The 13,452-nt window shown below is 39.4% G+C and overlaps 1 protein-coding gene across 1 annotated transcript in view; it reads right to left on the reverse strand.

The window, feature by feature from the left end:
• Window positions 1–383: 383 nt before the first annotated feature.
• The window catches only part of BTC (betacellulin), a 39,650-nt gene continuing 26,581 nt past the window's right edge, over window positions 384–13,452 (reverse strand). The window contains exons 4-7 of the mRNA XM_054723460.1: window positions 10,100–10,217; window positions 3,781–3,927; window positions 2,266–2,361; window positions 384–427 (exon numbers count right to left, since the gene is read on the reverse strand). Coding sequence (XP_054579435.1) covers window positions 2,268–2,361; window positions 3,781–3,927; window positions 10,100–10,217 — 359 coding nt within the window. The 3' untranslated portion in view covers window positions 384–427; window positions 2,266–2,267. The remainder of the gene's footprint in view (window positions 428–2,265; window positions 2,362–3,780; window positions 3,928–10,099; window positions 10,218–13,452) is intronic.

Genomic DNA, 13,452 nt, shown 5'->3' on the forward strand with positions numbered 1-13,452 from the left:
CAGAGATTCTTGCAAGGATTCAAGGAAATAACATATTTCAAACTCCCAGCACATGGTAAGTGTTGGATAAATGGTAGATGTATTATTAATGCAACTTCTAGGATCTAGAGTCCTTCCTACTTTTTTTTTTTTTCTTATTTAACTAGTAATCCTGGTGACAAAGCTTAAGTGGAAGTTTAATAATATTCCCTTCTTAACTGGGTACTTTTTCCCAGTTATTAAACGCTAATAAAATTTATTATTATAATAAAAACAATAGTAAACAACACAAACTGTTACAAACGAAGGTAAATACATGATTTAAAATTCATTTTGTTAGCTGTTTTCCTGAGACACATTCTGTCATTTTCAGTTGAGCATGGCATTTTGTAGCTTGTGACCAGCCTGGAGGTACCTTCAGAGACTGTAGGAAACAAAAAAGAGCAAGCTTTTAAAGGAAAAATGTGCTATGAATATCCTCCCCCACCCCCCACCCCCCAAAAAAAATATATATCTAGAGCCAGCATTTTTGTTTTCAATTCATTAGTGTTATCCTGGTAATACGTTCAGAGAACATTGTAATTTCTTGAGAGGCATTTACTGTACCCCATCAATCTGGGAGTTTCTGGGAAAGGAGGTTCTTTGTGATGCTGGGAGACCTATGGAAAGTCGCCGCCTCGCTCTTGCTGAAAGTGAACAAGGAAGCCTGTGGCCCTGATTGCTACTGGCCTTGGCGGAAGCCATCAAGGATGAAGCCACCTCTTCAGACAGTGAGCAGAAAGAGATAACTCGTGTTTCCCTGCGTGGGAGTCTCTAGATTGCCAGTTCATGTGAGCCAAACACTCCTTTGTTTTAAACCAGCGTGGTTGTGTTTGGCACTATCACAGCCAATCCGACCCGGTGACTGTTGTTTGCCCCCTGAGAGCCCTTCTCTGCCTGCTGTGCCCTCCTAGGGGCTGACTCTACAGATTGCATACAAGGGCTCCCTTGCCTTTCTGGTTCTTAGGTTTAGCTAGTGGAAGGCTACTGCCGAAGATCTGAAGGCAGAAGGAGATGAAGTCTGGGGTGTTTTTCTCCATTTCCTGCCTCCCTCCTTGTTTAGGTTCCAGCAGTGGCTATTTCCTTCCACAGCCACAGCTCCTACCTGGTGGGCCCTCCAGCAGCCCACCTCTCAGGGCCAAGGGAACGTAACTCCAGCCCTCGTGGGCATGGGAGGGGTACAGCCTCCTGCCATTGCTAGACTCTGGAGCCTCCATGTTCCTATGAGTTTCCTCAACCCTACCCCCACCCTCACTCCACCCCTACCCCAGTCCCTTCATCAAAATCTTTTTATTGGCTCTAGCTGGTTTGGCTCAGTGGATGATAGAGTGTTGGCCTATGGACTGAAGGGTCCCTAGTTCGATTCCGGTCAAGGGCACATGCCTAGATTGTGGGCTCGATCCCCAGTAGGAGACATGCAGGAGGCAGCCAATCAATGATTCCCTCTCATTATTGATGTCTCTATTTCTCTCTCCCTTTCCCTTCCTCTCTGAAATCACTAAAAATATATTTTTAAAATCTCTTTATTGGATCATCCCAGAGGATTTGTGGTTCCTACTGGGAAACTAACTGATACAACATTTAAAGAGCATAGAACAACAGTGTTTGGCATGTGGTAAATGCTCGATAAATGAAGCTATTAATAAAACATTACTATTGTTATTTCCTCTCAATGTGAGATGTCTCTCAACCTGTTCTTTGTGCCCCAAAATGAGGAAGAACAAAATATAAAATAACTACACAACTATGTAAAATTAGAAAACCGCCCAGCCGGCATGGCTCAGTGTTTGAGCATCCACCTTTGGACCAGGAGACCATGGTTTGAATCCCAGTCAGGGCACATGCCCAGATTGTGGGGCTCCATCTCTGGTAAGGGACGTGCAGGAGGCAGCCGATCAATGATTCTCTCCAATCATTGATGTTTCTATCTCTCTCCCTCTCCCTTTCTCTCTGCAATCAATAAAAATATATTTTTTAAAAATTAAAAAAACAATTGATCTAGGTACCTTAGAAAAAGTATATGCAAGTCCTCTCCCCACATGCATGCATCTCTGTGATAACATGTGAGAGAAAGATATGAGAACATTTTATTTGACTTCAGAGTCTATGAAAAATTCTATTTATTTTTAGATGTTTTTAAACATAATCAAACTCCAATCAATGATTTATTAGATGCAATTAAACCCCCATTTTCCCAGATAAATGCCACCTGAATAGTTTCCCATCTACCAAGTTTATCACACTCACCATTAAACAATACTAGTCTCTTGAATATCTTCATTTACAGGAGTTATATCTTTACCAAGATTTGGCATATCTTCTTTCTTTTTCCTTCGAAGGGGACTTGAAAAACAGTGTTAGAAATTAGCATGGGCCTGTTAGTTCATGTGAAGACAAAATTAATAATCAAGAAAGCCGCGTATGATTTAATTTCTAGACCGTTAAGAATGCATAGGTTCCCTTTTTTCCTTAAATATTTGAGGTTTTCTCTTAAATCATCTCTCTCCCTAGGCTCCATTGGTCGCTACAGTAAGCAACAGTAGGATAGAGTATGGCAGGAGATAAAAAGAATGTGGCACCTGAGTGTTGATGGAGTTTGAACATTTTCCAAAACAAGTCATTTTACAAAGTAGGCTGACATAGCATTATTTACTGTGTATATAAAATATAGTACACATTGGAAACAAACATAAGAAAACAAAGAGCACTTTTGGAATGTTAATTAAGTTGCCAGATACATTAGAAATCTGGACTGTTTTTTTTAAAGTATAACTCAAAATTAATGTAATAAAATAGGCCACTTCTGAGCTCTGTCCAACAGATACTCTGTCCCAAACCTGGCATTATAAAAGTTCCTTTTGCTATAAAGTAGGTAAAATAAAATAAAAATTCAATTTTACAGCTAGAAGGAATCCTACAGATTATCTGGTTTAATCCTCTAATTTTACAGAAGATATAATTAAAGGCTTCCGATGTTAAGAAAGTTCTCCAGAGTTTCAAAGATACTCAGTGGCAGAGCTATACAAAAATCAGTCACCCAGGAGCTCTGCTTGTGTTTCTCATCCCTGATGGCTGTGAAGAAAGGGATCATGAGATACCCTCTTCTGGTGTAGACCGCAGACCAGAAGGAATTGCAGCAGTTTAGGAGGCTGCACTAGTTTCTCAGGACAGAAAGATAGCACTGGGAGACTTTTAGCATACCACGTGGGAGTTCTAGTCTAACAAACCATTCGATGGGTTTCCAAAAGTAACTATCTTAAGTAATATACCAAGCCACTCTCTCTCTGACAAAAGCAAGGTGTTTCTTGAGTGCCAAAATTGTGGCATATAATGAAAAGTAAAAGAGAAGGACAAGAGTGTGATTATCTTTCATAAATTAAATTCACTATTTTGATGTGGAGAAAAAAAATGTTTTGTTCATTTATTTCAATCTTTCAAAGTTAGTTTGTTATGGTGCAGCTTGAGAAACGGAGTCTGATTTAGCCCAACAAACTCACATAAAATATGAAAAACTTTAGGACTAAATAATAGTTTTCTTTAAGTTAGGAAAAATTTATACAAATTTGATTTTAAATTATAATAATTGTGCTCAGTAAAATGACAAATATGTGTTTTACTATAAATAGTTTAAATAAATGATGGGAAACCTGGAAAGGATTTATTTAAATCAAAGCAAAAACTAACAAAAAGTTAGGAAAGAGGGAAAGAATTAGGAAGATACAGTTTCTCATATTTTCTTAAAATTAAATTAAAAATACTTACTGACAGCATGTGCAGACACCAATCACCAAAATGATCAATGTCACCATAACTGCTGTCAAACAAATCACCAGAATCTGTCCTGTGTCTCCTCTCAGGTAAAAAAAGTCAACTCTCTCACATCTCGCCCCAGCGTAGCCATCATCACAGCTGTAAAAATAAAACGAGAACAAAACAAGGTGAAAATGGGAGTTTTCAAAATTTCCACTATTTCTTTTATGAAGAAACTAACACTGTTTTCATTCCTTGGAATTAATAAAGGACATAATTTCTTCAAAATGTTAAGTACTTCATGTTACTATGTTCATGAGTAATTTCTCTTTCTTTGCTTTGCTGAAAATCTGTCACCACTTGAACAATATTAACAATCTGTATAACATAAATAAATAGGGATGCTGACAATTTACTAAACTTTAGGTTGAAATTTTAGATTTTGCGTTTGAATAGAGAAGATGATAAAATTCCCTCCACAACATTCCCAAGCACTTAAATACCTGCATGACAAACGTTTCCCATTTCATCGCAGGGCAATATGAACAATTTCAGTGTGCCCAAGTTCTATTAACATAATTTATTTAAAAATTATACTGTTTCATATCATCAAAAATGGTAATGTGGATGAAAGTTCATAGACATCTACCTACATATAGAAGTTCCATAAATATTATTCAACAGAATTCTTCTCTGTGACTTCCACCCTTCAGTTCTAGTTCTACTGCTTGCAGGTGTCACAGATGAGGTACTGCTCTTCTATTCCTCTAGTCACCACCTCCCAACTACACTCCCAAACACAGTAGGTCTTATCCTCTCTGGTTCCTGGTTTCTGGTTCCTTTATCTGATCCTCTAAGGCCACATTTTCAGATCTGGTCATAATTCCCTCTACTCTCTTCCAAATGGCCTCCCTTTCTCCATGGCCTAATAAAGTGCAGTGACCAGAAATCAACAAGTTTTCCAAGTGCAGCTATCCCTCCCCTCATTCTCTCAACTCTCTATCAATACAGTCCTAGGATTCACCTGAACTCAGCGGATGCCCCAAGTCTCAGTTACAGTTAAGGGTGTATTTGACCAAGCCAAGGCTTGTCTGAGCAACACTCAAGAAGCTCAAGGCTCAGTGATCTGGAGACGATTCCTAGTATTCTCTGAAGAGTGCCTATGCTTAAGGGTATTTAAGAAGTTTGAGGACATTTGAAACTGAAATTATATGTTGTAACATCAATTACTTTCCCCTTTTCTCCTTAGACTCATTCAAAATGCAGAGATGTTGGTCATAATTATATACATCTGAAAAAGGGGAAATTATGCTTCTTGAAAAGACTTTTGTAGAACCTCTTTTTGTTTTGTTTTGCTTTGCTTGATTTGGTTTTAATTTTGTAAAAAGAGATGAATTGCCAGGCTGTTCTATGGTTTATGTTTGACCAAGGAGTCAAGGCAGTTAATTCCCACAAAGCCTGTATTTCACAAATAAGGGGAGATTCCCTAAATGCCAATACTGCAGCTGATACAATGCTACAAAAATTAAATAAAACAAAACAAAAAAGCAAGCTTGGCTGGAGTGGCTCAGTTGGTTGCACATCGTCCTGTGCACTGAAAGGTTGCTGGTTCCATTCCTGGTCAAGGCACATACCTGGGTTTCAGGTTCCATCCTCGGTTGGGATGATCATAGAAAGCAACCAATGGGTTAATCTCTCTCTCTCTCTCTCTCTCTCTCTCTCTCTCTCTCTCTCTCTCTCTCTCTCTCTCTCTCTCCCCTCTCCCCTTTCTCTCTGTAGTAAGCATGTCCTCAGGTGAGGATTGAAAAAAAAAACACATACAAAAACAAGCTCAATCTCAACCCTGAGTTGAAAGGTGAGGCTCCATGAAAGACAATCAACTGCAAAAGGACCCCAGGACCTATGAAAGAAAACTGCTTTCTTCAAGAGAGCTGGGTGACTTTGTTGCAAGGTTAAAATCATGGAAAGAAAGCTTAGAAATATCTCAAAACATCAAAAAAATCTCCTGTACAATGGGCCTGGAACTGGGGGGAAAATCATTTTTAATTGCATATGTGGGATGAAGGTTTTTAAGAGTCTTTTTTTAAAGGTCATAATTAAAATCTTACAGATATAGTCTCTCCTAATTAGCTTAAATTTTTCTCTAACAAATTCACTAAAAGTGGCATTTTTAAACAATAACTTTGCCCATAAAATACACTGCAATTACTTAATGCTCTTTAGAATGCTTTTCCAATTATAAACTCCAGGTTTATAACTAAGGTCCTGTGGTGTAATCACACTTTGGTTGAATTTATCAGTGAGCAGTAACCCTCCCTGCAAATTATAAGCCAGTGAGCCATGCTAGAAGGTGAAACCTTAACCAGTTATAGTGGCTCTCATGTTATTTCACTTCTCATCAAATCAATAATAACCTTTGTCTCAGTGAAAACGAGGCAAAGGGTATAAGATTCCAGTAGATGTTTATTAAATGCTGAGTAATAAACAAATGAGATTTAATAAACATGAAATAAAAATTTAAATAATTTTTAAAGATGCCCACGGCTCTTGAGGACTCTGAAAAATCAGATTTGGGATCACTTTTCTGGAATAATCACCAGACACAATTCTAAAAGATTTAGAAGTATTAACTCAGTTGATTCTTTTTTTAATATATATTTTTTTATTGATTTAGGAAGGAAGAGAGAGGGAGGGAGGGAGACAGAAACATCAATGATGAGAGAGAATCATGGATTGGCTGCCTCTGGCATGTGCCCTGACTGGGAATCGAACCTCGACCTCCTGGTTCATAGGTCGATGCTCAACCAGTGAGCCATGCCGGCCGGGCTCAATTGATTCTTAAAACAACCTTTGCAGTAGTTGTTATTATTAACCCATTTTACAGATGGAGTAACTCAGCTATAGAGAAATTGAGTGAGTGGGGCTGGGGCTCAAATGCAGGAAGTTGGCTACCAAGTTAATGCCCAACCCCATGTAATACTGCTTAAATGAAATGTGCTGCATAAATAATTAAAAATTATGTATCTGGAAACAAATTATCTCTATTCCAATAATATACAGAAGAGACTAATAGAGGATTGAAGTTCTTTGAAACACTGTGGTGTTTATGTAAAAACAGGAATCCACAAACTCCTGTGAGCTCAAGTAAAAGGAGATATTTCTGGTTCCCAGAATAGCATAGGCACCATGGACAGGGCAGTTTCACCTGAATCCGTGTCCGTTACCCAAAAGGTCAAGCCTAGGTTCAATATTTCTCACTCATCTGATGGTACAATTTATGAAACATTTACTCTGTGCTAGGTACCATAATAAATATTTTTATTAGTGTTTATTTTGCTTAATTCTCAACACTTCAGAGGAAGATATTATTATTCCATCTTACAGATGATAAAACTGAGACTTGGGAAAGATAAGTGATCAATTATTAAACTTGCTTATTTTGATGGAAACAAAATTTTACCTTAGGTCTATTTGATTCCAAAATCTGTGTCCTGCCCCATATGCTTTCCCACCTCCTATTGATTCAGTATCATTCTACCACTCAGAAGGTGTTCCTGGTTCAGATTAAGGCCTTGGTTTGTGTTTTTTTAATATGTTTTTTAAATTGATTTTTTTTTAGAGAGAGAGGAAGGGCAAAGGATAGAGAGAGAGAAAGATCAATCGGCTACCTTCTGCATGCCCCCTACTGGGGATTGAACCCACAGTAAGGGCATGTGCTCCGACCAGGAATTGAGTAGGTGACCTCCTGGTTGTGGGTCAACGCTCAACGACTAAGCCACATCACCCGGGCAAGGCCTTGGTTTTGACACTTAGCATAGCATTAGATGAATTATGATAGAGGGACTCAGTCACTAATTCATCAGTCATTTCTTGAGCACCTAGTAAAATCTAGGTGTGATGCTTGGCACCGGAACACAAAAAGGAATAAGCCATGAGCCCTGCCTTCTAGGTATTCACAGTCACAGAAGTGACATTTACAGAAACCATTTATGCTCCAGGGGAAAGAGTTTTTATAGAAGTGGGACTAGATCCCAGAGAAATGGCATCTAGCCAACACCTGAATGTGTCTGGGAAGAGGGAAGATAATGCAGGGGTCCAGGAAGAGCTGATGTTTGAGTTGCATGTAAAACACCAGTGAGAGTGAGCTTTGCAGATTATGAGAAGAGCTTGTGTGATATACCATGCAAAGGAATGCAGAATTGTAGAGGGACATTTGACTCTATCATGGAGATGTGGTTAGAAAGTTAAAGCAGGATCAGAGTAGCTTTGGAGGCTGAGGAAATGAGTTGGCAGAAGGGAGCATGCTGTGTGTTGATTGATCTTAGGGAGTAGATTACACACTGTGGTTTTCATTTTAGAAGGCAGCAATATTAAAAAGCAATAAATGCACAGACATAGAGATCAGTTAGAAAAATGTAGTGCATTAATGAGCATTAATATTTAAAAGACTCAATATATTCTCCCAAACCAGTGAGCAATTAAATGAAATTGAAAAAATAATCAGCTGTCTTTCCCAACACACACACACACACACACACACACACACACACACACACACACACACAGGAACATTTTTCTTATTCCCTATTTTCCCTCTAATTATGATCCTTATATATTTATTTTTAATTAAGTTTAAATATAATTAAATTTTGAAGAAGTCCATAACTCATACATTTCACTATATTAGGGATTAGAATTACTGTCCTGAGATAATTATGAAAAAACAAACAAACACAAAAACGTATGCTGGGGGGAAATACACAAAATATAAATATTCTATGAATTTTAGATCAAAATTATACTTAAGAAATCACCTTGCTACCCTATGAGGTAAGCTCTCAGAGCATTTTAGAGGGTCATCTCTTTAGAAGAAAATGAATATTTAAATTATGCAAAAATGTTTCTTGTGCCTAGTAAATTAAAATTTGGACTCTTAATGTACTAACAGGTGAAGATTTTTCTTCCAATTCCCTGCCCTATTAAACAAGCTTTGAAAATCTATATTTATGGATAAGATGGGGTTCTTTGCACTTAATTGACACCTGCAAAAGTAACTTTTAATTTGGCAGAAGCTCTTTCATATTTAAATGAATTACAAACCACATAACTAATGCCAGAAAATGTTGTTTCCATTCAAAACACATGGGAGATAAATTGAGCTTTTAAAACCATCCTTTAAAAAAATTATCTTTATTGTTGAAAGTATTACAGATATCCCCCTTTTTCCCCCCATTGACTGCCTCCACCCCATTTCCGCCCCCTCCCCAGGCCTTTACTGCACTATTGTTGGTCCATGGGTTATGCATATATGCACATAAGTTCTTTGGTTAATCTCTTCCTGCCCTTGTGTGAGGCTCATGTGATAACCACTACACCATGGACACAAGATGGGTTAAGGGTAAGGAATTACAAGAAACACACAGGAGGATGTCACCAAAATGGAAGCAACTCCCATGGAGATCCCCGGATTCAAAGTCAATAGTGCTAACCATTACACCATGGGGCCATAGAAGCAAACCAAGTGCCCATCAGTAGATGAGTGAGTAAAAAAGCTGTGGTACATATATACAATGGAATATTACTTGGCAATAAAAAAGAATGGAATCTTACCATTTGCAATAGCATTCATGGACCTAGAGGCCATCATGCTAAGTGAAAAAAGTCAGCCAGAGGAAGACAAATACCACATGAGTTCACTTGTTTGTGAAACCTAAAGAACCATACAAATGAGCAAACAAACAGAAACAGAGTCATAGATACAGAGAACAGTCTGATGGTTGCCAGAGGGAAAGGTTGGAGGGTTGGAGGGAAAAGATGAAGACATTTAGAAGTACAGATTGGTGGTTACAAAGTAGCCAGGGGAATGTAAAGCTCAGCATAGAAAATATAGTCAAAAATATTGTCATAAATATGTAAGGTGCCAGGTGCATACTTGACATAGGGGGACACTTAAGAAAGTATATTATTATCTAACCACTATGCTGTACACCTCAAACTAACACAAAAAATAAATTGAATATAAACTATAATTGAAAAAAATAAAACTATAGTGAAAGAGAAAAAAACATTCTCAACACTGGATAGGAACAGTCTTGCTTGTCTAAGGCAGCAGAGGACGCGGCCCTGCCTGCAAGCAAATCTGGACCCTCCAATGTGCGTCAGTTTCTCCATAAGCAGCTGTGGAAGGAGCCCCGAACAAGTGGCTGGGGTAGGACCAGGGGTCTCTGTGCTGGAAGAAGGCTTGATTAGCTCAGACTTTCCAGTCCTGCAGAGCCCCCGGCCAGCACCATCCTGCTCCCCTTTGCTTCCAGGCTCAGGGGGCTCCACTTACAGGCAGGAGGGTGTCTGCAGGGCCCCCACGAAGCGACATTTCCCATTGATGCAGTAATGCTCATATTTCTTGGGGCATGGAGAGAAGTAGTCATTCCACTTTGATTGTGTGGTGGTAACTAAAAAATAAGAAAAAGTTCAATAAGTCACTCACCTTCAAAACACATTTCTAAGTAGTAGCATATTCTTATCTTTACGGCCAGGTTTTCTATAGAATATACTCCCATTTCTCTTTTCTCCTCCCTACACTGGGATAAAAGTTACACTTTTGTGGCTCCAAAATAACGCCAGAGATTGTATAATGGCAACTGTGGTGGGAACATTTCATATTTTAATTAGATTTATGAACATTCTACCTCTCAGAAACATTGGTGTTGTTTAAAGGGTAGAGCACAGTTGTGGTAAGAGAAAAGGTTACTCTTCTCATGAAGATTATTGGAGCCGTGGGCTGATGGCATTGAAGAGAGAGGTATGCCTTTCTTTTCCTTTTAAAATTGTTTTAATTTAAACACTTACAAAGCACTTACTGAAAACCAGATGCTGGTCTGTATACTTTGTTTTTATGAATGCATTTAATTCTCATAACACTCTTATAGGTAAACAGCATCCTAATGTCCTACTGATTAATGAGCAAATCTCCTATTTATTCATGAGAGGCTCATGCACCTTCCAGAATCACACAGCTAGTACTGGGCAGGCCTGGGGAGCAAACGTGGGCCATCTTGCCCCACAGGCCATGCTCTTGACCACTCCACTCAGCACTCTATCCAGCCCGCTGTTCGCTGTTCACAGGTGACTGTCATCTGCTCTCCACCTGAGGGCCCCGGAAGTCATGCTTCCTGAATGGGAGATTGTCTCTCTCATTTGACCCTTGGAAGGATGCTCATGCCCTGAAGAAGGAGGGAGATTCTGAAAGCGTCACATCCAGGATTTCAATGCTGCACTGCCCTGACCCTCTTGTCTCACCTTTAGGGTAGTGATTGGCTAATTATTCACCTGGGACAGTAATATGCAACAATTTTCTCATCGTAGAAAGTTTCAAAATTGTCAAGAGGAACAGTACAGAAATACTAACTGGCTGTGTTGATTCACAGCAGACATGTGCTCACACCCAGAGAGAGCAGCTAACTAGCCAGGCCCAGCCCAGGGTCGGACTTTCCATATTCATGTCATGACCAGCAGCTTGCAGGAGTCAGACACCTGTGGAGCCAGAAAGACCACAGTGTTCGCTTCTGGAGGGCCTTTCACACTAGGTCTGGTGTGGCACCTGCCACCCCAATGACATCAAACAATCCTTTTATTATTAGCAAAGACTGCTAAACTTCTTCCTTCATATTATGTAATGAGCGCATATAATTGCTCAGGGCCACCAGAGAGAGGGATCACAAAGAGCTCTGATGATCTACACACAGCAAGTGCCTGCGATGCCAGGTCACAGTGTTAGTGGGTGGCAGAATGTTGCTGAGGAACTGGCTGACCTGGTTTTGGTTGGTGGCTTAATTACCAGCCATGCTCACTGCTGGTCCGTGCCAGATATTTCTGCCATGCATGCCAATCAATGGGGTTCTTATTGAAATTTCTGCCAGAAATAAGGGCAAATTGGCTCAAAGGCAAAGATCTGTGTATTTTGGCAAATAAATTGATTAGTCAACTTCCATTCATCAAGTACTTTCTATCTCCAGAGCCCTATAATAGACATTGGGAAACATCAAAGAAATAAGGGGTATCCTATCTCTCTCTTATAATAAACCAAATTCAAGACAAGAATAAGCAAGCAACAAGCAAGAGCAACCATAGTAACTGCATAAACAGACGTGGTCCACTGGAAACAGTGGAAAGAACACTGGATGGGAGGACGGAACTTAGTGTTTCATTTTCAGCTCTGCCTCTCACTAGCCACATGGGTCTGGAAAGCCAAGTAAGCTGCCTGAGTCTGAGTTTCCTCATCTGCAAACTGAAGATGATAACATCTGCCTTGTTCAGAGGCTCAAAGAAAATACATGTGGAATTCCTAGTAGAGTGCTGGACTATAACGCTCTCAGTAAATGGATTGATTATAGAATCTTGGCAATTCTAAAAAAATCTTGTATCAGTACAAAGGTGCTTATTTAATTAAGGGATCATTTCTGGGACAGTCATGTCGATATTTTATTTAGGAGGAGGTGACTAAGCAAGTGAGGTATGGAGAATGTCGAGGTCAAAAGGTCAGGGTGAAGAATATGCAAGCCTTATGCAAGGGGAAGATTTAATGGGAACAATGGAAGGGGCATGAAGGGGAGCAAAGATGGCTGTGAATAGAAGTTAGAAAACTCAAATTGTCTGAAGTGTTTGCATTGAAATTTAAGGCAGGAGAGAGCTAAAGAAGGTTCTTATGCAATAAATTTAATGGTACTTGTAAAAGCTAAATTAGAAGCCTTTTATAAATATATTAGATAGGAAAGTGCAGACTGGATCTGAGTAGAAATATACCAGTGCAAGCAGTCAACCAAGGCACAGCTGAGCCACACAGACATATGTGATGTGGGCCTGCAGCAGGTGAATAGAGGGCAAGGAGAAGAATTTAAGAAGCAATAACACTTAGTGACAGATCTGCTGTGCTCCAGAAAGGTCTTTTCTACTTTGCAAAACACTCCTGGCTTTAAATATAAGCTGTATTGTTCTGTGCTCTGACCACGACTGAGTTACTTATTCGTTATGTGTCTTTAAACATAGCCAGAGTTCTCATAAGCACCATACAGACCAGGATCCCCCAAACCTTCTTAATAGCAGGTGCTAGACACAGTGATTTGATCAGCTTCGGTTCCAACAACACACACCTGTGCCAGAGAAATGGTTGCCAGGCCCTGTTTTCACACCTCACAGAGCTCTCTTCTTTGCCAATAAGCTTTGTCTTAAATATTCACAGCATTATTTGGATTGAAAAACAGTTCCATGCCATCAGGCAGAAAATATTCCATGATTTCTCTATGGAACTCTAAAACCTGGAAGAAAATAACTCACACAATACTGCCCCCCAAAAGCCAGAGAGATCCTCTCTTTCTCTCTCCTGGAAATTAAAGGTTGATCAGCATCGCCTCTTTGGAAATGCATCTACAATCCCAGTTGCTTTCATCTCAAGTTCATAAAGGTCACATTTGAAAGTTGAACAATTGTGAAATCTAACATTTTCTGCCTATCATGAGACCTGATGAGATAGGTGGGGAATGGCAAAATTATACCATTCCATTCCAGGAATTTGTCTCAAGAAGAAGAAAAAGTTAATCCTATGACAAAAGTAAAACCAGTCCCATGTATTGGGTTTCTCTTTTGAGAATTGAATGGCATGGTTTTGAACATGTCACAGGCTTAAAGCCT

Source organism: Eptesicus fuscus, chromosome 2, assembly GCF_027574615.1.
Source record: "Eptesicus fuscus isolate TK198812 chromosome 2, DD_ASM_mEF_20220401, whole genome shotgun sequence".
Taxonomy (NCBI): Eukaryota; Metazoa; Chordata; class Mammalia; order Chiroptera; family Vespertilionidae; genus Eptesicus; species Eptesicus fuscus.